Genomic DNA, 27446 nt, shown 5'->3' with positions numbered 1-27446 from the left:
ATCATTAGTTACAACTGTACACCCTGAAATCACTTCAGATTCCTGTACACCCATTTTAAGTCACAAACACCCTTTCCAAGAAAATCATTGGTGAGATTTCCCAGCAGAATGTCACATGATCTTTCCTGGCAGTGATATATTCTCCGCCCCTTGCCCTCACCCCCACCTTCTCCTCTGGTAACTTTGCTGGGATCCACCCTTGTTTTTGCAGCTGTGCCTGAACTGAAACTCCTCTGTGGGGCAGACATCTTAAAGACCTTCCATACCCCCAACCTCTGGAAGGATGCACACATCCGGGAAATTGTGGAGAAGTTTGGCCTAGTGTGTGTGAGTCGGGCGGGTCACGACCCCAAAGAGTACATCTTAGACTTGCCCATCCTCCAGCAGTACCAGCACAATATTTACCTGGCCCAGGAGCCCGTGCAGAATGAGATCAGTGCCACATATATCCGGCGAGCGCTGAGTCAAGGGCAGAGTGTGAAGTACCTGTTGCCTGATGCCGTCATTGCCTACATTAAGCACCACCGCCTGTACACCACGGACAGTTCCTGGAAAGACAGAAGCAGCCAGCGGAGCAAAGGAAACACAAGCTAGGATACACACACACACGCACTCTCTCTCTCTCTCTCTCTCTCTCTCTCTCTCTCTCTCTCTCTCTCTCTCTCTCTCTCTCTCTCTCTGAGCCACGTCTCCACACCCCCTTCCCCACAACCCTGCCATTCAGGATTTGGTTTTGCTTGGATGTTTGGCTTTTACATTTCTGCCATCATACAATTCCATCTCCCTGTAGCTAGCAGGTCTTTAGGATTAGGCCACTGGAAGAGGAGACCCTCTTATTTTGTGTAAATGGAAATTATGGGATGCACGCTGAATATCATTCTAATGGTGGACCCCTGAGGGTCAGGTCAGAATTGCTGGAGGACGTTTTTAAAGGACCAAGTACAGCCTGCTGGTCTAGATTGGCAGGATGTGACAGGATGCTAACTACTGACCCTTGCTGACATCCTTGTTTCAAATGGAATCATCCTAAATGAAGGGTCAAAAATTTGCAACCGGTCAGGCACCACCAGCAGCTCACACCTGTAATCACACCTACTCCAGAGGCTGAAATCTGAGGATCCCAGTTTGAAGCCAGCCCAGGCAGAGGAATCCAAGGGACACTTACCTCTGATTCACCGGCAAACAAACAAACAAATAAAAAACAAGTGAAAGTGCAGCTTAAGTGGTAGAACCACCAGCCCTGTGCAGAAAAGGCTAAGCAAGTCCATGTGAGGCCCCAAGTTCAAGCTTCAGTACCAGCATACAAAGAAAGAAAAGAAAGAAAAATAAAAGAAATTGGAGACAGCCTTTTTTTTTAAAACTTTCATTGCACCCTGTCTTATCAAAACATTGTCTGCCTGCATACTAGCCTTCCATAAAACTTGAACAGACCTCTTTCTAAGTCAGACCATCAGGCAATACTTTGGATACAAGTCATTTTTAACATTGTTATACTCTATAAATGCCAGGGCATCTGACTTCCAGATTTCCCAGAAGAACTGAGGTAAACCAGATGTCGAATATCTGTTGTACAGAGACACTCTTTCCCCCAACCCCTCCTCTCTTTCTCTTTCTCAATGGTTTATTGCTGCCTGCCTGCCTGTTTGAATATTGGCAAAGGGATAAATAATAAAGTGACATCAAAAAGTACTAAAGTTTCTCTGTCCTGCCTTTGTTACATTATTAATGTTTGGTGTACCCCCCACTGTTTGCATTTCTAGTTCCTCGGTGAAATTTGCTCCTGCTCTAATACAACTGGCATGAATGGAAAAGTTTGTGTCCCAGATCCTGGAAGTGAGTTGAGGAAGGGATTGCTTTTTGGTGTGTCATGCGTAATGGTTTTCTAAGCCAAAGCCCAGGAGCCCCCTCAGATGCTGTCAGGAGTTGTTATCCCACTCCCAAACTAGGAACAGGTTCCAATTGATCTAATTTAATGGGTGTAGTGTTGTGATGGAATGCCAGCCCTCTGAATTTGCTCCTGAGTAGTTCTACTCTGGCTCATCCTTGCTTCACAGTTAGTAATGCAGAAAAACAAAGGTAGGTGGGGCGGATCTAATTCCATATTTACTCGTATGTCTCTAAACAGATACAGAGCAAATCTAGACAGTGGGACCCTCCTATGACAGACTTTCCTCCATGATTGGGGCTCTGTTCCTCCCCCCATGAGGTGGCTGAGGACACTGGTAACTCAGAGGAATGGGGGGGTCAAATAGCCTTGTCCTAAAGCTGTCACAGCAAACAGAGGGACTTTGACTAACTGCCTTCCCCACTGTAACCAGCAGTGTCTCCACACCCTAAATTGGGCTTTGATTAGATTAACCCCCTAAGCTTTCTTGCAGCTGGGATTTTTCTAAGACTCTGAGGGCTCTGACTTCAGCCTTCTTTGAATTCAGTTTGCTTCCAGACAGATGAGAAGTTCCCCAAGGTCAAAGGATTTTTATTTTGCCTGCCTATTATATATCCCAAGTGCCTAGAAATTTAGTACTCCAGGTAGTCTCAGGCCAGCAGTGTTTGTGCCCCGTGGGGGCTAGTTAAAATAAAGTCAAGCCCCACTGAAAATTTCTGACTCAGAATCAGCTTTTTAATAAGATTCATTGGTCTAGAACAGTGCCCATCCCAAGTGTATATGTGCATGTAGGTGTGTGTGTGTGTGTGTGTGTGTGTAAGCGTGCGTACTTGCACGCGCACACACACGATGCTGGTACTGGGGCTTGAACTTAGGGCCTGATCTATGTCCCGTAGCTTTTTTTGCTGATGGCTGGTGCTCTACCACCTGAACCACAGTTCTGCTAACAGCTTTTTGCTGGTAATTGGGGATAAAGGTCTCATGGACTTTCCTGTGCAGGCTGGCTTCAAACTATAATCCTCAGATTTTCGCTTTCTGAGTAGCTAGGATTACAGGCATGAGCTGCCAGTGCTCAGCTGTTCTGTTTATTTTTTAATAAACCAAGTGTAACATAGAAATTACACAACACCCTAGGGAATAGCTTCTTCCAGATTCCTGGTGAAACATTATCAAACTGTGGAATAGGGAATGTAAAGGAGGAGCCAGTCACAGTGTCTCCTACCTGTAATCCTAGCCATACTCAGGAGTGGAGATGGAAGGATCAAGGCTCAAGACCAACCTGAACAAAAAGTTAGCGAGACTCCAGCTCAACAAAAAAGCTGTGCATGTTGTCCCGGCTACATGGGAGACAGAAGTGGGATGATCACAATCCAAGCCTGAGGAAAAAACAAAAACAAACCATACAACCAACGAACCAACTCATGTGACTCATCAGAAAAAAAGAAAGCAGAAAGGGACGTTGAGCAAGGCTGAAGTGGTAGAGGACCTCTCTAGCTAGTACAAGGCCCTGAATTCAAACCCCAGCACTGCAGGGAGAAGGAGAGGGGAATGGGAGGACAGGTACTTCCTGCTGTAGCTAAGATGACAGGCACATACCATCACACAGGCTTTTCCTATTGAACTGTTTTTCCCCCCTACAGGCCTCAAACCTTGATCCTCCCAATCTTAGTCTCCTGTACCTAAGATTTACGGGCATGAGTCACTAGTGCCCAGCTCTCCTGTGAAAACACAGGATCCATCCATCCCTGGATGAATCCTCAGTGCTAATACCAGAGTTTTGTTGTTATTGAACTTCAGGGTTTATTTCCTTAAATCACATTTATTGAGGAGTTCTCTTGTGCCCAAAGTAAAGCCACACAACAAAGCCTACTCTGTTCAAAATGTACGCATGCAAGCTGGATGCTAATGGCTCATGCCTATAATCATAGCTACTCAGGAGGCTGAGATCTGGAGGATTGTGGTTTGAGGATAGCCTGGAGAGTTTACAAGGACCTTCTAAAGAAACAGCAGAAAGCAGGGATGGAGGCATGGCTCAAGTGGTAGAGCATCAGCCTATCAAGAGAGAGGCCCTGAATTCAAACCCAGTACACATACACATCCACACCTTAATTTCTGTTTCATTTGTCACATTGATACATGTAGCCTCCCTTTTTCTTTTTTAGCAGCAGAGAAAAATACGTTATGGCTATGTTTCTGATGCAAGTAGGTCCACCTGGACCTGCATTCCTGATTTCACATTTCTTTCCAATCCCTTCAGTTAGTTTTTGCATCTACTTTGCCAGGGTATTATTTTGTTGTTGTTTGTTTGTTTTGCAAGAGCAGAGGAATAGTCATCTGGGCTCTTGGGTAAATAGAATTTCCAACCTTAAATAAAGGCTCTCTTGTGATTGCATTTGAGAGGAGCTCCACCGGAGCCTTGCCTGGGGAAAGAATGTTTCATTAATAATACTCTCTGTGTCACTTGGGACGAAATGATGTGAAATCCCATTTTAAACCCATAGTGTTCCGGATTGGCAAGGTGCATTTGGTAATTGGGTTAATACATGAATATGAATTCCCTTATCCTTGCTCTCACATTTCCTGTGCTGACAATGCTCTGCCCTTTCTTTTCTCACCCGAGGGCTCTGTGAATAGACTGCACTCAATTTTAGTTGTGAAGTTATTTTCTTAGCTCAACCATCTAGTATTATGAAAACACACACACATTTGACAAATAAACAATCTAGAGTGATAAACTTAGGTGCATATCTCTGAATATGCTAGTTTTGTTTTTTAAAAAATAACTTCAATACGGATTGCTCCTCAATACCGAAATACTTTGCATATTTGAATTCAGGCAGCAGAACAAAATTCACCCGAAGCTGTTGAATGATAAGGGTAGAGGTCTGAGGAATGCAAGAGGGGGAGGAAAGGCCCATCTGATTAAAGTGTGTCAGCTATATTTGTGAAATAACACAGTGAAAGCTCCTTTACACAATTAACATGCTCTTTACTAAAAATGAATGTTAGAGCTAGGCACCCTTGGCTCACACCTGTAATCCCAGCTACTCAGGAAGCTGATATCTAAGGATCATGGTTCCAAGCCAACCCCGGGCAGAAAAGTCCCTGTGAGACTCTTATCTCTAATTAACCACTCAAAAACTACAAGTGGTGCTGTGGCTCAAGTGGTAGGGGGCTAGCCTTGAGCATAAAGAGGCCCAGGGACAATGCCCAGGCCCTGAGTTCAAGCCCCACAACAGACCAAAACAAAACAAAAGAATATTAGAAAAGTGAAACACATCCGATCAGAGTGTAGGTACTAGTGGGAAGGGGAGGGTGAACAGAGAGGGTGAGGGAGGTGAATATGGTCAGAATATTTCATGTACATGTGCAAATGAAACAGTGAAGCTGGTTGAGATTGGTTGAGATGGAGGGGGTTGAGTCCGATCAAGGTACATTGTTATACAATATACAGACATGTCCAAATGCCAATAGAGAAATAACATTTTTATAAAAGAGTTAGTTTATGGTGGTGCCGACTGTGAGAACTAGAAGGGGCCCTAAAGATCCTCTAGTCTCAACATTTCCAGATTATCAAACACAGACTTCCCACGAGTAGATTACTGTGCTCACTTTCCTTACTATAGTGAATAGCTGAGACCGTTACTATAGTGAATAGCTTATAAAGAGAAAGGGTTTGTTTTGGCTTATTGTCTCAGAGATTTCACTTCCTGGTCACTTGACCCTATTGCTTTGGGGTCTGTGACAAAGACTTACACCTGGAGGGGAACCTGTGGCAGAGGGATCTGCTCACCTCATGGTGGCTCGGAAGCCAAGAAAGAGGAAGAAGGAGAAATAGGCTCAGTATCCCAATGCATGTAGGGCATGTTTCTAGTGACTTAACTTCCTTCTGCTTAGCCCTACCCTCCAAAGATTCCACTACTTCCTGATAGTGCCACATGCTGGAGACTGCCTTCAACACATGGCCCTTTCAGGGATATTTGGGGTCCAGATAATAGCAAATAGTGTTCAGTAACTTCAAAAGAACTAAGGATATCAGTAGTAATAGCTGTGAAGCTCACAAACATGCTTTAAGGCAGAAGACATTAACACAGACGATGACATAGGCTGTGATTCCATTTATACAAAATTTCTAGGAAAAAAAAAACAGGCAGAAAGCAGTCGGGGGCTTCCTGGAGGCAAAAGGGAGGGGGAGGGGTCTGACTGCAAGTGGACACAGAAGAATTTGCAAGAGAGGGTCAGAGTGATGGAAATGTTGGAAGTAGATCAGAGAGATGGTTACACATCTGTATAAATTAAAATGTATTAAAGCCAGCCGTTGGTGGCTCACACATGTATAATTCTAGCTCTTCAAGAGGCTGAGATCTGAGGATCACAGTTCGAAACTAGCCCAGGCAGAAAAGTCCATGAGACTTTGATCTCCAGTTAACCAGCAAAAAGTCAGAAGGCTCAAGTGATAGAGAGCCAGCCTTGAATGAAAAAAGCCAATCGAGAGTTCGAGGCCTTGAATTCATGGCCCAGTACTGGGAAGGGGGGTGGGGAGGAAGCTTATCAAAGACAATACATCAGATGGATAAATTTTGTGGAATTTAAATTATACTTTGATCAAAGCATTTTTTTAAAATCCTTTCTGAGCTTCCTCTAACTAGTCCTTTAAAGTCGTAAGACCTGCATAGACAACACTACCTACTCTCCCTCCTTCCCTCCCTCCCTCCCTCCCTCCCTCCCTCCCTCTCTCTCTCTCTCTCTCTCTCTCTCTCTCTCTCTCTCTCTCTCTCTCTCTCTCTCTCTCTCTCTCTCTCTCTCTCTCTCTCTCCCCCCTCTCTGATCCATCCACCCTTGGTTTTTTCCAATATCTCTTACCGTGCATCCACCCTCCTTCTCCTTCTCCAACTCCCCCTTCTCCTTCCTGATCATTGTTACTTGCTATGAATGAAACCACTGGCTCTTGCCCCAACATAGCACCTGACTCATTCAGGCCCCCCGTAAATGTTTCATGAGATAATATCTGAACAGCGTTTGGAAGCCTGAGATAAACAAACCAGTTTAACTTTGAGTAAAACACTGCTGGGAAGCATGCTTACCTACATAATGCCTTTTTATACTTAGGACTAGATGGAATTCCATATTCAGAGGACTAGTATAGGCAGCTCTTATCTGCAACATTTTTCTTTTTCCTCCCCTAGTTTGTTTATTGCTACAAATAATGCTACACCAAGTATCCTTTTGCATAAACTGTTCTAAGCCAATGCTTTTGTGGGACAGATTCCCAAGAGTTGAGTTGCTGGGTCAAATAGTATGTGCATTTTTTTTAGTCTAATAGATGTGTTACCAGATTGTGGGTACTAAATGTGTTGGGTTTTTTTTTTTTTTAAGTGGAATTCCTTTTTAAAAGCAGCCTGTCATAGAACCACTCAAATGCCTGGCTCTCTCTTGGTGAATCACCTGCATTATCTTTGACACAAGTCAAAGCAAAGCCCGTGTCTTTCTTTCAATAGATAATGCATGATAAAGAATTCCAGGAACCCATGCGTCACTGAGAGAAGTGGCAAGCAACTGCAGCAGTTTGCAGGCCAGCCTTCCTGGTGTTTGCTGGGAACCTCGGGCAAAGGAGACTGTTCTCTTAGACAAGGAGGAACTCCTTAAACTAAAAAGCCTCAAGAAGGGGGTGAAGCATCGAGTTTAACCAGAATGTCAGCAATTGCAAGGTACCAAGGATAGGACCTATACAAGCTTCAGGAGAAACTAGAAAGTTCTCTCTTCTTCTTTGTCCTTTCCTTTCCTCCTTACCCCCCACCCCCTCCCAGTTCCTTGTTCCCTCTTCTTCCTCCTCCTCCCTCCTTTTCCTTCTCTGCTTTTTTTTTTTTTTGAAGGTGGGGGGGAAGGTTGGTTTTTTTTGTTAGTTGTGGAACTTGAACTCTGGGTCCTGGGCACTGTCCCTTGAGCATTTTTTGCTCAAGGCTAATGCTCTACCACTTTGAGCCACAGCCCTACTTCTGGTTTTTCTGGTGGTTCATTGGAGATGAGTCTCATGGACTTTTTTACCCTAGCTGGCTTCGAACCATGATCCTCAGATCTTAGCCTCCTGAAAAGCTAGGATTACAGGCATGAGCCACCAGCACCGGGCTCTTCTCTCCCTCTTCATAACTCCTCCTCTCCATCTCTCCCCCTCCTCCATATCTATCTACCTACATACCTACTTACCAATTTCTCTCTACCTGTCCCTCTCACCTTCTTCCTCTCCCTCCCCTTCTACATACGTCCCTCCTTCCCTCCTCTCCCTCAAAATAGAGTTTGTCCTGATGGCCACATCTTCTCCCTCTTCCGCTTCTCCCCTCCTAACACCAGTGTGCAGGTGCCCTTCCCCCACACCCTCACTGGCCTTTGATGAATTTGTCTGCCCTGATCCTTGTGCCCTTGGCTGGCAGGCTGGACCAGGCTTCTGTATGGAAGGGAGGAGGATGTGAGGCAGGAAGGCAAAGACAGGTACTTCCAACTCCTGCGCTATGTGCTAAAGAACCACAAAGGGATGGCCAATTATGTGCCCACAAGCATTCATCTTGCTTCTGCTATTGGAGGTGGTGGGCCAGGACTGCTTGCCGTGGCCAGAACACAGTGCAGGGGAACAGGGTGGTGCTGTGGCGGTGGCCCCTGGTGCTGGTCCTTTGTCTATCCTCTGCAGTCAGGACCTGGGCCAGGTGGGCTGGCAGGTGCTGGTGAGAGCTCCCACTTTACCCAGACAATGCCTGGGTGCACACACAAGCACCAGGATACACATGGGAGAGAGACTTCTGTCTACCTCGGGCTGTGCACGTCGCATGACTGGGAGAACAGGGAAAGGTCAGTGCTCCTGGAATTCAGGGGAAAGATCATGATGAAACTGGGACAGGGATCTTGCTGATGGCTTAGCTGTGAGAGCAGAGAAGTCAAAGCCCCGAGCTCAAGAAGGGAATCATGGAGGGATGGCTGCAGCAGCCAGATGGCGGAGGGCCTCTAATGACGAGGAAAAAGATGACCAGCCCATATGAGGGACATGTGTGCTATACTCCTCAAAACTACACTGCTGTAAGGGCAGTGGCTCAGAGACTTAAGTGACTTAGCCAGTCACACAAACAGGGAATTGTGGCCTTGGGATTCCAAATCAGATTGCTTCTAAAATCCCAGCCCTGGTCATTTCACTGTACTCCATCAATCCAGAAGTAATGAGCAGGGTAGAGTGGGAAGGAAGGTCAGCAACAAAAAGGGTATTATTATTATATGTTACTGTTAGGATGATTGAAAACAGAGTCTTGGGCCTTTGTAACCTGGGCTGGCCTCCAACTTGTGAACTTAAGACCTTCCTGAGGTGTATGCGGCCCCTCTTTCCCCAACACACACATCAGGAAAAGAATCTTTGTTCCCATGTCAACCAGCTCCTATGTGTTCTCTTTTTATGGGTGTCTTAAAAAATAAAAAAAACCATGTTTTCGCTCTATCGCTTTTTCAGAAGACAGGACCTGGGCTGGGGGCTGGGAGCTAGTCCTAGTGTGATCTCTCCTGGTCAGAGGTCAGCATGAGCCCTGATCTGTAATCACATACCGGAAGGCCTAAGAGGATTGAGTCACGTGCTTCCTGAAAATCAATGTGTGTTTGACCAGTTGCTTCCCTTTCATCTCTTCATTGTCTCAGTCTGCCCCCAGATCACAAAAACACTGCTCTGGTGAGATTTGTTATTTTTAAATCTGGTCCGAGCCTCACTAAGGTACATTAATCTTTAATAGTTTATAGATTTTTCTGCTTCGATTATATGCCCTGTGTTTTTATTTCACATGGGATTAAACTTCTCCTTCCATATTAATGATGGCTTGGGAGACTTATTTCCTCTCTGGGATTCCTTGCTATAGGTTTATTTATCACAGCCAACAGGCTGGGATCCCCGTGGATTTTCTTCCTTCACTTGGAAGACCAAAACATGGGGTTAAGATCTTGAACTTTGGGATCAGATGGTGGTGAGACACAGATTCAGACTCCAGTCCTGGTTTCTACCCACATGACCTAGAGCAAGTCACAAGATCTCTCCAGACTTCATTCTCCTTGGAGAACATAGAAGAGTGTCTCTTCTTATCTAAGATTCTACCATCGGGCAAAGCCCCAAATATAGTCATAACAATTACTTCTGCAAAATCCTGAACTATGAGCGAAGATTCCAGGCTCCTTCCATCCCATCTCTCCTGCTTTCCCCAATGCCTCTCTTCTCCAAGGGATGCTGCCTACCTTTTCGGTCACCCCAGCTGGCCTTAGAGTGTCACTCCACTTAATCTGAAGGAGCAGGGTGAAATAAATAAAACTATGGTCTTCCTTAAAATACAGAAGGTCTGTCTGTGAGAAATTGTGTGCATATGATATTATCATTTGTTTAAGACAGGAGTGGGGCAGTTAGATAATATAGTACATTTCTGTTGAATATGGAGAGATAAGCTATAAAAGACCTGTGTTGCCAAGATATGATGCCTCATGTCTGTAATCCCAGCTTCTTTTTCACTACCTGAATGATACTTTTCTTGGCCCTTGATGGGCAAGTTGATTAACAAGCCCTCCCAGAGGTGTCTGTGTGCTAACGAGGAGACCTGCAAGTATGTTATTGCTGTGGTTGAATTAAGGTCTCATAAGAGACAGTGTGCTAATGGCTTGTTTCCCTAGTGTTGTGTTTGGAGTGAAACTATTGGGCATCAGAGTACTGAGGGAGGCTCGTAGGTCACTGAGTATGCCCTTGAAAGGGATGGTAAAACCTCAGCCTGATCTCCACTTTGTCATTCCGATTCGTTCATCTGATTAATCAATTGTTCTGGCTCATTAGCACTTCTGGCTCTTCACCTTTACCATTAGGCTTGCTTGCCAGAGGTTCAAAGCCAGGGGTCTACCGGATCTTTGGACTGGAACCACCAAAACTGGGACCCAAAATAACCCGGAGGGATTGAACCCAGGGCTGGCTAATGCTTGCTATACAACCATTTTCCCACTTGAGCCACACTCCCATTTTTTCAAAATTTAGTTCTCTCTCTCTCTCTCTCTCTCTCTCTCTCTCTCTCTCTCTCTCTCTCTCTCTCTCTCTCTCTCTCTCTCCCACTCTTTTTCAGGTAGGATCTCATGTTTTATGCCTGCTGGCCTATGACCTTGAGCTTCCTAATTACATCTCCTGGAGTAGCTGGGATTACAAGGGTGAGATGTAATAGCCATCCAGGTATTTTGCTATACTAATGGAAAGCTAGCTAACACAGAGAAAAAGGGGCTTTGCCAGTGTGATAAAATTAAAGATCACTAGATTGGGGGGATTATCCTGGATTATCTTGGATGGTCACAATGTAATCACACAATGTGATTGTGAAAGAGTCAGAGAAGGAGCTGAGAAGAAGGAAGCAATGATGTCAGAATGACGTGGCCACATCCAGTGAATGCAAGAGGAAGGAAGGGGAGGGAGGAGGAGAGAGGAAGACTTTTTTCATATAGTGTGTCATAATCCATAGAAATGCTTGCCATGTAATTGTATGAGAGGTAAGATGGAAGGCCGCTGGTTCACTCTTCACAACCATTTTCTACTCAAGAAATACATCGTAAATGCTCAAGCCACCTCCCCCAATGGGTTTAAGATTCTGGGACCTGTCAGTGTTGTACCTCATTTACATTTGTGAATATTCACGAACCTGGCAGTCAAAGAAGTAGGTCCTCAATATGAGGACGCTATGGGCTCTCTTTCCCCACCATGGTGAACACAAGGAAACGGCCAGGTTAGACATTAAGCTCACACACATTTGGGATGATGGACAGGGGAAGACTGATGCCAGCCATTGTCCTGTGTAGCTCCAGAGCCATGTTTGAACACAGGGAACCACACTGCATGTCTGAAAAGTAGCAACGTGATGTCAGCCAGTTCCCACAGTTGAGCAGCCCAGAACTGGAGAAAGGACAGGTAGAAAGGGCTGGGGCGGGGGAGGGGCGGGGAATGGAGGTATGGCCATAACACTCAGACCAGGGTGGTCTTGCTCCCACCCCCCAGCTTGGCCACACTATGTCTGAAGGCATCTTTGTGGGGTGCTCTGGGATCTAAAGACGCATTGTAAACATCTTACACAGGATACTAAACCACTCCCCAAGGGAAGACGCTTCCTCCCTAGGAGAAAGAGGGTCATGCATCTGGGGGGGTGGGGGTGGAGAAAATGTCACTACTGTCACCTATGCTGTATGATATGTGCGCCAAGCAATTTAAGAGAGGGTCGAAAAGTCAACCACTGTGATTATGTCATCTCCTCGGTGGCAAAGACAGCAGTCTTCAAGCGCTGTGACACGCTTGCTGGGGTGGCAGGTGACATGTGATTGGTGATCCTCCAGGCGGTATGGTAGAATCAGAAACCACCTAAATGTCGGTTAGCAGGAACCCCACAGGATAAACAATGGGACCCCTCTGCACAACCACCGGACTTCCATTGTACAACCTTGGAAGCAGCGGGAATACATTAAGAGAAGGCTAAGCGCTGAACCCTGTGGAGATGAGAGCCCAGAGAGGTGATTGCTTCCATTTGCATAAAGCTGGGGTCTCTAACCTGAGCCCACACCAGAGCTTCCCCCTCCCCCACCAGAGGCACTTCAAATAACATCAACTTTTGCTTTCCTGTTTCTGGAGGGACAGTAGAGAGGGGTTCTCCCCCCCCCCACACACCTCAATTCTTCCCCTCCCAGTCTCCTCCTAGTCTGCACCGTTCTAGACAAAGGCCAATAAACTGCTTCTTTTCCTGATCACACCCACAAACCCACCACCCCAGCCCTCCAGTAGCTGCCTAGGGTTGAAAGTTCACAGTAAGCATTTGAAGGAATCCTCTCCCCGCCCCTTCCACCCCCACCGCCCTCCTCTCCCTAGAACTGAGAAGTTGGGGTGAATAATACAACCTTACCCTCCTACCATCTCTTTTCCTTTTTACAGGGGAGGAGAAGCGACAGAAGGGCCCCCCCCCCCTGCTCCGAACCGAACCGAAGGTGGCCTCTAGCTAGAGGACAGACCTGGCCCTCCAACTCCCTGGCACCCCGCCCTCGTCCAGGGGGGAGGAGCGAAGGCTACAATGGATCCTCCTGCCTTGCTTTGTGCGTGCTTGGAACCCAGCTGTCCCCGCCTCCTTCAACGAGTCCCCCCCCCACCTCACCCCCCCTCATTTCCGGGGCGACCACCGGCCGGGATCACACCAGCAGCCGCTGCCCTAGCAGAGCCCTGAGCAGCTCCCACCCGATCTGTGTCCCACGGCATTCACCCCGTCACTCCCCGAAATGCCTGTGGACTTCACCGGATACTGGAAGATGCTCAGCAACGAGAATTTCGAAGAGTACCTGCGTGCCCTTGGTGAGGCTGGCTCTCCCCCCCTGGAACCCAGGACCCCTCCCCACCCCTGCGCCCCCATCCCTACCCCTCCCTACCACAGCCACCTCCCTCCCCCTTCCAGAAGGAGCACTGCCTGCCACAGGCTGCAACTTGGAGGATCCGGGATTGTCAGGGCTGATGAGTAATTTCATTTGCAAAGCTGGGACTTACTTGGATTGCTAAATTTTTGTTTCTAAGGGCCAAAAACTTGGTTGCCAACGTGTGTGTGTGTGTGTGTGTGTGTCGGGGGGCTGGGGAGAGGAGGAGGACTTGGTACAGAACAGGCTACAATGCAGGCAGTCCACAGCAAGTGAGGGTTCCCCAGTCTTGTTGGGAGCGGGGGAGGGTGTTCTGAGTTTTCCTGACAACTTTCTGCCCCTCTGTTCCCCCCACTTAACACTACTGCCACCACCACCACCACTATCACAACACCTTGAAGATGTCAATGTGGCCTTGCGCAAAATCGCTAACTTGCTGAAGCCGGACAAAGAGATCGTGCAGGAAGGTGACCACATGATCATCCGCACACTGAGTACCTTCAGGAACTACATCATGGACTTCGAGGTGGGCAAGGAGTTCGAGGAGGACCTGACCGGCATAGATGACCGCAAGTGCATGGTGAGAACTCCTGAAGGATTCCTGACTGTCTCCTGCCCAGTGGGGGCCGGGCCTCTTCATCCCAGAGGAGAACAAGGGCCCCTGTGTTCAGAGGGACTGCTGATCTGCCCACTCCCAGGCCCCAGGGGAGGCTGCACCCCCCTCATCCAGGCCTCCTCCCCCCCTTCCCCGCCACCTCCAAACCGGATAGTACAGTTGGGGAGGCGGCGAAGGTTTCCCTGTCCAGGCATCCTGCCAAGTACTGTAGACTGTGACTTCAGCAGAACTGCATAGCCTTTGAAGGAGGTGAGAGTTCCCCCATTTTACAGATGAGCAAATTCTCTGAGACATAAAGGGAGGGCCGGGTGGGCTGCAGTTCCAGACCAGGCAGCCAGCTCTGTTCTCCTAAGATGGGCGCAGGAAGAAAGGGAATTCAGGGACACTCTGAGCGTCAAATTCCAGTGTGACTTCCTACAAAGCCACTCTAGGGGGCAGGGGTCACCTGGATCTTATCTGTAAGCCCTCTGGCTTGCCTGTCCTGCCCCCCCAACTTGGTTTTTGATTATCCATTGGGTCAGTCTCCTCCCCCCCTTCTGAAACCAGGCCAGAGAAAGTAGCAACAGGGAAGGGCAAAAGCCCTGAGCTCTTCCTCTTCCAAGGATGGGAAGCTGGTGACCCCGAGACCCCAATTAGCACTACCACAGCAGACTCCGGAAGGCCAGCCCCAGGTCTCCATGAACATTCCGGGGTTTCTGGGAGGTCAGGATGCCCCAGACTCTCTTTCCTAGTCTTGGGTCCAGAACTGATTTATACTTGTCCTCAGGGTTGGCCTCACTCACCCCCCCCCTTCCCCCCTTAGCTAGGGGTGCTTGTGGAGGGCCTGTGGCTGCTTTGCATGGTATCTGTCCCTTCTACCACCACCAACGAGGGGAGGATCATTAACGCTATGTTGTACAGCAGCTGAGGCTCAAAGAGACAAGAGACTCACGAGAATCTGAACCTTTCTCATGTTGAAACCCATCACCTACCACCCTGCACCCCTGCTAGTAACCTTTGCAGAAACCCTGGCCTCTGAGTCTGCCCTGTGGGATGATGGTGAGACAGTAGTCAGCCTTGGAGGGGCTTCAGGTGTGATTGCTGTAGGGAAACATTGTGTTGTATGGTGCCTTAACATCCCAAGGCCTCTTAATGGGGAGACGCACTCTGCGGGGGAAACCTTCAGGAAGGCAAGACCTTCAGGATGGGCAAGGCCTTGCCCATCCACTGTGTGCATGGAACTCTGCCCATAAGGGCAGTCCCTTGTTTCCCAGCTCTCTCTTAGGGGTATTTCCAGAACATATCTTTATTTGGGGGTCACCAGCTTGTTCTTGGCTGGTTTGTTACCTTCATGCTTCCTCTTCATCATCCATTAACAAGCAAGGCACCAATAGATCCCCTAACACCGAATCTCATCTATATTAATCGTGTGCTTGCTGGGAGGCGGGCAGTGTTGTTGTTTTTTTTGTTTTTTTTTTTTTTGGGGGTCCGGTCGTGGGGCCTGAACTCTGGGCCTGGGTGCTGTCCCTCAGCTCTTCAGCTCAAGGCTAGTGCTCTACCACTTGAGCCACAGCGCCACTTCGGCTTTTTTCTTTTTGCTTATGTGGTGCTGAGGAATCGAACCCAGGGCCTTGAGCATGCAAGGCAAGCGCTCTACCACTGAGCCACCTTCTCAGCCCCGGGCAGTGTTGTTCAAGGTGTATGTTATTACCCCTTATTCTGTTCCATGCCCTTTTCAACCCTACTTATAGACAGCATTCCTTGCTGTGTGCTCTCAGGGAGGTTCCCTGAGTGACCCAGGGAGGACGGATGAGCCATTGTGTAGACGGCTTCTGTCACACGCTGGCCACCTCTCCAGGCACAGGAAAAACAGAGCATGTCGCAATCCCTAAAGTTCAGAATGCACAGTAACTGGGACTGAGATAGACGCACAACAGTCACGAGACAGTGCTCAGAAGAGAGGCAAGGGGCGAGATTGAGTTTCTGGAGGTATGCTGGGCAAATGACTTCACTACCTTGCCTTCTGCCCCACGTCCTCAGAACCCACCAGCCAGGAATATGTTCCCATCTCAGTGCAGGAGTCCCCATCTTGCCTCGGATCCTTCATTGGTGTTTTGGTTATTCCTATTCTGGGAGGTCCTGCGAGGGTTTCGTGGTGCTTGCCCTCTCTTTGCTGTCCTGAGTCAATGAGAGTTCAGTGTAGCCTGGGAAAAGGGAGGGAACTAAAGCAGCCAGTCACAATATAAGCACCCCTCCCTCCTCCTTGATCTGGAAGATCAGGGATGGTTTTCATAGCAAGCAATTCTCTGAGCTGAGGCTTGGAACAGAGACAGGAAATAACTGGAAGCAAACTAGAAGGAGATGAGGAGGCCAAAGCCTGGAAAACAATGTCTGGTCAATGTTATTTCAAACATGGCCTGTACCGGGGCCCTAGGCTCAACCCTGTGAACACAGGCGATAGGAGAAGACAAAGAGTTACATCTTTGGGTCCTGGTAGCCTAGTGCATGGTGGGAGTATCAGAGCTGCGGGGAGTGAGCAGCGGTGGTCCCAAAGAGATGACAGCCAATTAGAGCCTTAAAGGGCAAGTGAAGATTAGGATAAATTAGAGAGAGGGATAGCATGTTCCAGCCAAGCATGCACCCTGAGGCCCAGAGATCAGAAGGGGCAGGACTGAAAGTGAGGTTCAGAGGTGAGAGAGGTTCAATCTGCAAAGAATATGAGTAGCTGGAGTTTTAGACGTGACAGAAGGAAAGGGGAGACTCATGGGGTCCTACCAGGGGGTGTGAGGGATGCCTTGCTGAAGTGTGTTCAGGCCTGCGTTCCTCCACAAAGAGACCAGACCAGAAGTGGCTGGCTCTGAGATCTCTCACCCTGCCTCCTTTCCCTGAGAACTGTTATCTGCATTCTAGAGCCAGAGCCAGCGGGTGGAATCCAGCCTATAGATGTATTGTATTTGGCCTGCACAATGAAGAAGAAGAAGAAGAAAATCTTACCATCCATTGCCAATGATGGCCAAAATCTTCTAAGATTTCATAGGGGGAAAATATCATAGTTTGGACAGTACTTATAAAAGTAAGTCAAAAGAGATAGAAACACTCATCTGTCCTGTTCTTGTGGGTTCTGGCATCACCATGGCTCCCTCTAGAAGGGCAGATTGCTCACACTTGGTAACCTGAGGTCCAGGAGCCAGGAGGGAGCAGCAACAGCTGGCCAGGGAATCTTAGAGGTACACAGCCCCAGCTGTGGCCTAGGGCTCTAAACCAAAACTTCTGTGAGGGACTGGTTCTGTTGGCAGCTTACACGTGAAAAGATGCTGCTTTGTGGGAATGAAGTGCCTCTCTCTTTCATTTCAGCACTGGGGCTTGAACTCAAGAGCTCTTGTTCTCACTTGGCTTTTTCACTCAATGCTGGTGCTCTACCACTTGAGCCACACCTCCACGTCGGCCTGTGTTTTTTTTTTCTTTGTGGTCAATTGAAGTTGAGTCTCACAGACTTTCTTGCCCGGGCTGCTTTTCAGACCTCAATCCTTCAATTTCAGCCTCCTGAGTAACTAGGGTTACAGGTGTGAGCCAAAGATACTCAGCGGAGACATTAATCTCTACTAGATCGTCTATGGGAAATTAGATGCAGAGGACCATAGCTCTCCAGTTGGTTTAGTCCCTCATCTGACCCCATCGGAGTTACAGAAACTCGTTAGATGTTTAGGTGGCCTGTCCCCAGCAATGGGTACAGACTCCAGCCTGTGTGGCCCTGAGTCCCTCAGCTTGCCTGTCCAGGCTGGTCTATCCAGATCGTACCAGCCCCACACATATGAGGGCTCATGGTTTTGATGGACATGTGGAAAGACCATGCTGGGCCCAATGGGTCCTAAGCTCTTCTCTATCTTTTATCCACTACCGAGTAGTCTCAGGCCCAGGGAAACATCGGGCTATGTCAGGTGGGGCTTTGACCAGGGAAGGCTCTTCAACCTCCAGTAGTAGCTCCCTGCGAATTATTCAGGGTTTTTTGTTTTTTGTTTTTGTTTTTGTTTTCTGTCCCCAGTTCCCTGCAGAGCGAGTGCTCTTAGTGGAAGGAGATTGAGCTCCAGCCAGGAATTACAGCCGTGAGCCTGGCTCTGTGTGATGGGGACAGAAGGGCCATTTGTCATCCCAGGGTGGACACCCAGGTCAGGGTCTCTCCCTGGAGGAGGCTGCTTTGTTCGCTCAGGCCTGGCACCTCCTCTCAGGGCTGTGGCCTTGCCTTCATATCCAGCTTTGAACTCAGGATGACCCCTCTGCAGGCCCTGCCTTCCACTTCCAGCTCCCAGCCTGCTGTTGCTTTCTTTGTTTTTGTTATAAAAGGAAAACAGTTCAAACAGCACAACAGTGCAGACTGAAAAAAGGGAAGGATCCCTTCCCCCAGCAGGTCCATTCCCATGCTCTAGATATTACCTGTGCTGCTTCTGGTCTATCTGAAGTCCTCATCAGTGCATAAGCTATCTGTTGACTTCTCAACTGCTCAGTATCTCTATCCAAAATAGAAATAAAAAGGAGGAGAGGAGAGAAGGAAAGAGAAAGGGACCACTTTTTCTGCATATATTTTTTTAACTCAATGACATTCCTAGGCATCTTTTCACATCAGCACTTAAAAATCTCCAGAATCCTTTTTAAAACTATGTTTCCTCCTCTTCCCTCCCTGCCTTCTTTAATAGACATCCGTCTATCCAACCAGACAGCCAGAGAGCCATTTAATTATATATGCTAATACATGAAATCTGCCAAGCCCCTGTTAACACTTTGTCTTAAACTCTTGCCAGTTCTCTGATCCTATCTTGACCCATTAAAGAAATCTTTGGGTTCTTCTATTAACAAATGCAATGGGAGTGGTGAAATAAACCCCAGGGCCTGCAGAACTAGAATGCCATCAGATGTAGGATTTTCGGAGAGCTGTCTTTACCCGGGCTCCACTCCGGCATTCAGTTGGGTCGTTTCCAAGCGAGCAACACAGGATCTCTTTTATGTTGCAGCTAAAGTTCTCTGACCTCTGAAATTGGTGTTGGCAGCTTGCTTCTGAGGATTAAGAAAAGAAGAATTAAAGCAGCCAAATAAAATTCATACAAAGTAGCTTTAAAAAAATAATGAAGGCATACTGGCTTGTTAGGTTTGGGGGTTTGTTAGGCACCACATGCCATGTTTTCTAAGGTGGCAATTCATATTGTGTAATGAGTAAAAAAAAAAAAAAAAGATCACAGACCCCAAAGAATCTCTAGAGATTCTGATTGCCTCTTTCCATTTTGTTTGTCTTAAGAGGCCATGTTGTCATTTGCTGTTAACTTTGTGGTGGAATTGTATATTATTGTTGTTGTTTTCTTTGTTTTGTACTGTTTTGTTTTTTGGTGCCTATACTGGGACTGAACTCAAGGCCTGAAGGCTGTCCCTTAGCTTTTTTTCTCAAGGCTGATGCTCTATCACTTGAGCCACAGCTCCACTCCCAGCTTTTTTGTGGTTAACTGGACATAAGAGTCTCACAGACATTCCTTGCTTAGGCTGGCTCTGAACCATGATCCTCAGATCTTGGCCTCCTGAGTAGCTACAGGCGTGAGCCACTGGTGCCCAGTGTGGAATTGTGTCCTTTTCTGCACACAAAGGCCCAATTGGGGTTCTATTTGTTGCTTTTAACAACTTATTACTCGTCCATATGCTAAGGCCTTATTAATTTACAAATTTATTAATCTGCTTTTACCTGGTGTTGGCTTTTCTTCCCCGAATGTGCTGCTTTTAAGCAATTGCCAGCTATACAGGGACAGACCAGAAGGAGAGAGACACCATCTATCTCCTCCCTCAGGCTGGCCACACAGGATTTCTCAATCCAAACTGGGTAACCAGTACAGCTCAGCTCCTAGTCCCTAGGTGACAGGCTGGAAACTTTTTAGAAAAGCCTAATTGGTATCAGCCCCAGAGCTTGGAGATTCAGTGAAACATGGTGAGAAGCTCTTAGCATAATGCCTAGCCTCCTTATTTCTTCTCTTGCCTTCCCTACAAAATGGCTTATTTAACACAAACCCCCAAGGCCACATTAATAAACTCTCCCAGGAACATAGGAGAACTCTCACGGGGAGAAGCACAGGGTCAAATCAGACTCCAGGAGGAAAAATGTAAATTGCTTGTTGCAGCTGACATCACTCATACAAAGTCTCTGCTTACTGTCTGGTTTTTAAATCCTATCTCCAAATCTAAAAGAGCAGAGAGACTCCAGAGGGAGTCCCTGATTCGGGCCTTTGCAGGTAGAATCACCATGGGCAGGCAGGGTCTCGCCTTCTATAGATAATCTGGCTCCTGAACCATAACCAAGAGTCAGAGGGCCTGGCAGGGCTGGATAGTAGTCATATGTCGGGGGAGATTGGAGGGGGGGCAGTGCTGTGTCATCCCCTGTTCTCTGGGGTTTTTAAATAAATGTCCCGCCATTTGCCTCCGATGCCGATGCCAGGGGACTGCCAAACGATGGTTCCACTTAGTGGAAATCGTTTGTTGCCACCAGTACTAGTCACCTGAACTGAGCAAAGGAACTCTGAGGTATCTCTGGGTGCAGGGTCACAGGGGCATCTGTGGAAGCCAGGCTGTCTGTGTCACTGGTCCTGTGCAGCAGACCCGACAGGGGTTTCTGAGTTGTCAGGGCAGCTAAACAATGGCTTTTGTCATGACAGTGCCTTGTCACAGCGGTGCGGACCTGTCTTCACCCATCAGTGGGAAGGTCTCTCTCAGCTGCTGACACAGCCTCTGCGATAGACGTTTGCTTTGTTCTTCTTGTTATTTTTTTTTTAATTACACCAGCTCTGCTGCTAAGCAGCTTCCCATTTGTGTTCCCCAGTGGTCTCTGGGGTGAGGACTTGTGCAGGGGAGCTGGGTTGAAGGTGACCCTTCCACTGTTTGCATTCTTCAGGGCTTCATTTCTAAGGTGGGGTCTTGGAGCTCAGGACAAGGGAGGTGGGCAGGGGGGCAGTACTGGTCTCTGTCACTCCCTGTCACTTCAAGTGACAGAGACATCCGCCTGTGTGGAAGTCCCCCATTAGGACAGGATGCTGTGGATCACTGGAGGAAATGGAATGGCCTCTTAAAGACCCTTTTCTGAAGAAGGTCAACAGAGTAAGTTCGTAGGGCCTCGAAAGGTTGTTGTAATGATAACTTACATTTTGAGTTACAAGAAAGCAAATTGCTTTCGCTCCTCATCCCCTTCCAACATTTTTACTGTCTTTTGTTGATGAGTGGGTGCCTTCTCTACCCCCCCCCTTTTTCTCTTTCTTCTTCCTCTCTTTCTTTTTATTTTTCCCTCCCTCCCTTCCTTCTTTTCTTTCTTCCTTCCTTCCTTCTTTTCTTTCTTTCCTTGTTTCTTTTTTCTGGTCATGGGGCCTAAACCTAGGGCCTGGGTGCTGCCCCTAAGCTCTTGTGCTCAAGACTAGCACTCTACCACTTGGAGCCACAGCATACTTCTGGTTTTCTGGTGGCTAATTGAAGATATGAATCTCCCTAACTTGGCTGGCTTCTATTCTTTCTTGTTTCCTTTCCTTAAGGTAAATCTTTGTTGTTTGTCTGTTGTGTTCTATTTTAATGCTGGCCATTGAACTGAGAACCTTACACATGCACTGAACTACATCCTCAACCCATTTAGGCTCAGTCCAACCCTATAGGAAATGGCTGATTTATTTCTACAAGATACAAAACTTAAAAAGAAAAACCTAACCAGGGACCTGTGTCTCACAGCTGTAATCCTAGCTATTCAGGAGGCTGAGATCTGAGTATCACAATTCAAAGCCATCCCAGGCAGGAAAGTCTGTCTGTGAGACTCTTGTCTCCAATTAATGACCAAAAAATCAGAATGGAGCTATGTCTCATGGTAGAGCATTAGATTTGAACACAGAAAGCTTAGGGATTGCATCCAGGCCCTGAATTTGAGCCCCAGGACTGGCACCAAAAAAAAAAAAAAAAAAAAAAAAAAGGAAGAAGGAAGGAATGAAAGGAGAGGAAGGTCCAGCTAAACATGAACATTAGATAATAAAGTGGGAAACTGAACCACTAGCCCGAGAACCACAACTACTCATGAGGTAGTGTTAGGTAGAACATCTGCTTAAACAAAGACTAGTTAGTTGGGTGTCAATAGCTCACACCTGTATGGGAAGTGGAGATTGGGAGGATTGAGGTTCAAGGTCAGCACAGGCAAAAAGTTTTGAGACACCCCCTCACAATCCCCCCGCCCCCTGCATCTCAGCCAATAAATGTCGGGCACAGTGTCACGTGCCTGTCATCCTTGCAGGAAGGATAAACAGGAGGATGATGGTCCAGCGTGGCTTGGCACACAAAAAAGTCAATGTCTTTTTTAAAAATGCAAAAAGGGGCTGGGAAGGTGGCTCAGTGGTAGAGCGCTTGCCTTGCATGCCTGAGGCCCTGGGTTTGATTCCTCAGCACCACATAAGAAAAAAGAAAAAAGCCAGAAGTGGCGCTGTGGCTCCAGTGGTAGAGTGCTATCCTTGAGCTGAAGAGCTGAGGGATAGCGCCCAGGCCCAGAGTTCAGGCCCCACGACCGGACCCAAAAAAAATAAAAATAAATAAATAAATAAATAAATAAATAAATAAAAATGCAAAAAAAAAAGGCCTGGAGGTGTGGCTTAAGTGGAAGAATGCTTTCCCTGAGCTCAAACTCAAGTACTGCCAAAAACAAAAGGAGACAAATGATCTAGAAAGGGTGGCATGAGCAAAGTTTGTTTTCCCACTAATGAAAACCATTTCATGATGGCTCTCTGCCAGCAGAATTGCAGAGTAAACAGATGTGAATCTGCAGGAGATCTTCTTAGCAATTCTTATCTGAAATCTTAAAAATAGGCACATTCAAGCCAGACACCGGTGGCTCATGCCTATAATGCTAGCTACTCAGGAAGGTGAGATCTGAAGTTCAAAGCTAGCCCGGGCAGGAAAGTTGATCAGACTCTTATCACCAGTTAACCAGCAAAAAGCCAGATGTGAACATGTGGCTCAAGTGGTAGAGAAAATAACAAACTAGAGGAGAGCCCAAAGCCCTGAGTTCAAGCCCCAGTACCAGAACAAAAAAATAAACATATGCTTACTCTTTGGTCCAACAATTCCTTCTGTGGGCATGTATTCTAAGGAAATAATTTGTTCAAAACTGTACATATCCAAGGAAGCTTTATTAATAGTAGCAGCACAGAAATGTAAATTACCTAAATGTCTTCGAATAGGTAATCAGCTAAATAATTGTGTGTGCACAGGCATGATATACTTCCAGGGCCAGCTTCATGGACCTGTGACCACATAGTTCTTATGGGCCTGGTGATCATAAAAGCTTGTCATTTGGTTTAATGCCCTGCTGCTGCTCTGCTGCTGTCTTAAAAATCTTAATTATTTTTGGATAAGAGTCCCTCATTCCCATCATTGTATACTGAGCCCTGAAATGATGTAGCCATTTCCTAAGTATTATATAGCAATTAAAATAATGCTTATGGAGAATCTTTGTGGAAGTGGGAAATGGCTTTTAACAAATAAAGAAATGAGCATACAAAACCATCCTAATTTCCTAATGCTGAAATGTATGTTGATACTAAAGAGAAAAAAAATTATAGACGACTGGTCAGAAATACACCAAAATGTGGGAGTGATTACCTCTGAGAAAGCAGGATTGCACAAACTCATTTTATGATTTTCTTCATTGAGGTTTTTTTCTTTCTTCCTATTTTCCAATAGGGTGTAGATATGCTCATTGATTGACATTTCAGCAAGAGACAGAAATGGGTGTATCATACCTGAGAACAAGTGATTGTCTCTTGTGCCTCTGATAGGAGTCGGGAACATGCAGAATAGATTCCTGGATACTCAAAAGAAACCAGCATGGGCACTGGAAACTATGTGGGAAAGAGGGGGAACTAGCAGTGGAGGACTCATTGCCTGGTCCTCCTTCTCATCACAGCGCTGCCCACTGAACAGGCACCTTGCCCTGTTTGTGGTGTAAGATCAACAGTAGTCTTTACCCACGAGTCTCATTAAGACATTGGCCATGTTGTGCCCTGACTTAAAAGGCATGATCTTCATTGTCATAGTGCTAGAGTCCTCTGGACCAGGGAGAAGGAGCCATCTTCCTAATCTAATCCGTCTTTATAAACAGAACCCTAAGAGCAGAGGTTAGACATTCCTTTTCTGCAAAGCTGGGCGAGAGACCCCTCTTCCAGCTGTCTCTTTCTGGAAGTTTCATTACAGAAGAAATCCTAGCAGCAGGGGCTGGGAAGGTGGCTCAGTGGTAGAATGCTTGCCTTGCCTGCCTGAGGCCCTGGGTTTGATTCCTCAGCACCACATAAGCAAAAAGAAAAAAGGCGGAAGAGGCGCTGTGGCTCAAGTGGTAGAGCACTAGCCTTGAGCTGAAGAGCTGAGGGACAGCGCCCAGGCCCAGAGTTCAGGCCCCACGACCGGACCCCAAAAAAAAAAAAAAAGAAAAAAAAGAAATCCCAACAGCAGAGGGTAGAGTGGTCAGCAAGCCTAGAAGAAAGGCTGGTGCCCGCTGGGTGGCAGGAAGGAGAAAGGGGAAGATATCCTCTAGCGAGGAGTGGCCCACCCACTCAAGGCTAGTGCTCTACCACTTGAACCACAGCTCCACTTCCAGCTTTTTGGTGGTTAATTCGAGCTAAGAATCTTACAGATTTTCTTGCCGGGGCTGGCTCTGAACCATGATCCTCAGATCTTAGCTTTTTGTTGTTGTTGGTGGTGGTGGTGGCTTGAACTCAGGGTCTAGACACCGTACCTGAGCACTTTCACTCAAGGCAAGCACTCTATCACTTCTGGCTTTCTGGTGGTTCATTGGAGATTTAAAAGTCTCATGGACTTTCCCGCCTGGGCTGACTTTGAACGGCGATCCTCAGATCTCGGCTTCTTGAGTAGCTAGGATTATAGGCGTGAGGCACCGGCCACCAGCTGATCTTAGCTTCTTGAGTAGCTAGACTTGCAGGCATGAGAATACAGGGCCAGCCAAATTTTTCTACAATAAAATTGGCCAGAGCTCATCCTGGATTTTGAGGGTTGGGGGGAATTCTCCCTTCCCCCAGCTCCGCTCGGAGCTGCTTGCTCAGAAGTGACCACTGTTCTTATTTGACAGACCACGGTGAGCTGGGACGGTGACAAGCTCCTGTGCGTGCAGAAGGGCGAGAAGGAGGGGCGCGGCTGGACCCAGTGGGTCGAGGGTGACGAGCTGCACCTGGTAAGTCCTGGTCAGGGACCCGATGGTCCTAGTCAGGGACCCGCTGGTCCTAACACTGCCGAGGTCCACGTGGAAAACGGACAAGGTACTGTGGCTGGACCTTGGTTCTGCTCTCCGGCTCGTCTGCCACGTGGTGTCTATGTATGCTGTGCCAAGTGTGGCAGGCCCCAGGGCCAGGAGGATTCTCTAGGTTTCTCCGAGATGTGTAGGTCTGTGGAGCTTTCCTGAGCTCTGGTGGCGGGTTCAGCTCACCCTGTCCCTCCCCTGGGGGCGGGGGAGGCGGTCTCCATCGTGGCTGTTCCCAGTTCTGCCTGGGAAACACATGCAGAGAAACAGAGCCTGGTCTGGGTGACCTGGGTTCTAATCTCTGAGCACCTGCTAGGTGCCCCCCACCCCAGGCAGCTGTGGTACATAGGAATCTCACATGATCTGGCTTTGGTCTGCAGCTACCTGTAGAGCCGTATACCCTGGGCCCGGGTCTTTGGAGCTAGCAACACTCTAGCCTAAGGCTTCTAAAGCTCCTTGGTGGAAGGCTCCATTGGTCAGTCTGAACCCTGTCTGCCTGTCCCAGCCAGCTGAGTCTGCACGCACAGCCTGACCCCTCCTGATTCCATTCTATCAGTGAACTTTCTGAGGAACTGTCGAAAGTTCAACGGTCTGGGGGCTGGGAAGGTGGCTCAGTGGTAGAGTGCTTGCCTTGCATGCCTGAGGCCCTGGGTTCAATTCCTCAGCACCACATAAGCAAAAAGAAAAAAAGCCGGAAGTGGTGCTGTGGCTCAAGTGGTAGAGCGCTAGCCTTGAGCCGAAGAGCTAAGGGACAGCACTCAGGCCCAGAGTTCAAGCCCCATGACCAACAAAAAATTAAAAATAAATAAATAAATAAAAAGAAAGTTCAACGGTCTGGTCCTCAACCACAGTCTGCTTCTGTTTCAGGAGATGAGAGCACAGGGAGTGGTCTGCAAGCAAGTTTTCAAGAAGGTGCACTGAGTCCCCAGCCGACAGTCCTGGTCTCGAGGAAAGGGTGGCGTGGAACCGTGGGCTGGATCTTCCTCTGCACAGCAAAGGCAGAAATATCCGGCCACCCCACCACGAGGCAACCATTAGCAGAGCCTGTCTCTGCCTTGTCTCTTCATATTTTTTTTTTAAACTGCAGTCATCCCAATAAAAGTGGTCTCTGTTGCAGTGTCTGTTTGGGGAATGCTTTGCAGTCCTCTATGCACATGTGTTCTCTAGGGGTGCCCAGACTAGCTTTTTTCTAATACTGCCTTGTGGGCAGGGGGAGAAGCTTAGGCACACAGAAATGGGGTGTGTGAGCCTTACACTCTATCTGGGTAGTGAGTATCTTAGAAGTGTAGCAAGTACCATATAAGCAGACATCCTTGGGCACAAAGGGTAGAATTAAAATCGTCCAACTGACAGAACGTGGCTTCCCCATCCACATCACCCACAAAAGGGAGGCAGGTTTTTCAGTCCCAAGCTGCAATGAATTAAAACTGTAATCAAAAAGCAAATTACCTGTTAGATTTGATTTCACAGGTGTCTTAAACACATGCATCACCCCCCCCCAAGACCATCCCCACTTCACTGATGGACTGACACTAAGCATTTCTATTTAGGGTTCTGGAAGAAGCATTACTTTCAAGTTCCTCTAGACTAGAGAGAGCAGCCTCAAATTCACACTAAAATGTAAATGGTTGGTAACTGCCCACTTACAGTGCATAGTTTTAAAGCTGCAGCCCTGTCCCAGGATGGTCTCCCTACCAGCTCCAGTGTGTAACTTCATTTGGAGATAATATCAGAAGTTGGAAAGCTAAATTATTAATGGGATGCCTGAGCCAGACAGTTCCCCTGCATGCCTTCCTTGGAAACCCTGTTCCAAAAATGAACCTTGACTCTCAGCTGTGTGTGTGTGTGTGTGTGTGTGTGTGTGTGTGTGTGTGTGTGTGTGTGTGTGTGTGTGAGAGTGCGCGCGCGCGCACTGAGGATCAAACTTGGCCTTCTTGCTTGGCTTTTTCATTTAAGGTTGACTCTCTACCACTTGAGCCACACCTACACTTCTAGGTTTTGCTGATGAGTTGGAGATAAGATTCTCATGAATTTCTCTGCCTGGGGCTGGCTTCAAACTGCGATCCTCAGATCTCAGCCTCCTGAGTGGGTAGGATGACAGGTGTGAGCCACCAGTGCCCTGTGGGACCTGACAGTCTTTCCTCCAGCTGAGGGATACAACCCACCTGAAGACTGCCAAAGTTATTCCTGGTAGTCTCCTATTACGTCTCTCTTTCAGGTCGAGCCAGTGAAGTCATTACTTTAGCCAA

General features: G+C 47.5%; 2 protein-coding genes across 10 annotated transcripts in view; both read left to right on the top strand.

Moving 5' to 3' along the window:
* Positions 1–12980, top strand: part of Nmnat3 (nicotinamide nucleotide adenylyltransferase 3) — a 62143-nt gene extending 49163 nt beyond the window's left edge. For 8 of the 9 annotated variants that reach the window (XM_070005510.1, XM_070005516.1, XM_070005509.1 and 5 more), the window contains one exon: positions 212–1673. In XM_070005510.1, coding sequence (XP_069861611.1) covers positions 212–594 — 383 coding nt within the window. In that variant the 3' untranslated portion in view covers positions 595–1673. Of the gene's footprint in view, positions 1–211; positions 1674–12839 lie in introns of those variants that run through there. The other variant, XM_070005518.1, reaches the window with a different exon arrangement.
* A 94-nt stretch (positions 12981–13074) lies between these two features.
* Positions 13075–26313, top strand: Rbp1 (retinol binding protein 1). The gene is made up of 4 exons (XM_070005519.1): positions 13075–13250; positions 13708–13886; positions 25030–25131; positions 26065–26313. Exons 1-4 carry the CDS (start codon positions 13178–13180, stop codon positions 26116–26118), a joined length of 408 nt encoding a protein of 135 aa, XP_069861620.1. The 5' UTR covers positions 13075–13177; the 3' UTR covers positions 26119–26313.
* The last annotated feature ends 1133 nt before the right edge of the window (positions 26314–27446 follow it).

This window comes from Dipodomys merriami, unplaced genomic scaffold, assembly GCF_024711535.1.
Source record: "Dipodomys merriami isolate MVZ:Mamm:240054 unplaced genomic scaffold, mDipMer1.0.p SCAF_68, whole genome shotgun sequence".
Taxonomy (NCBI): domain Eukaryota; kingdom Metazoa; phylum Chordata; class Mammalia; order Rodentia; family Heteromyidae; genus Dipodomys; species Dipodomys merriami.
This window is presented reverse-complemented; position numbering and strand designations above follow the sequence as displayed.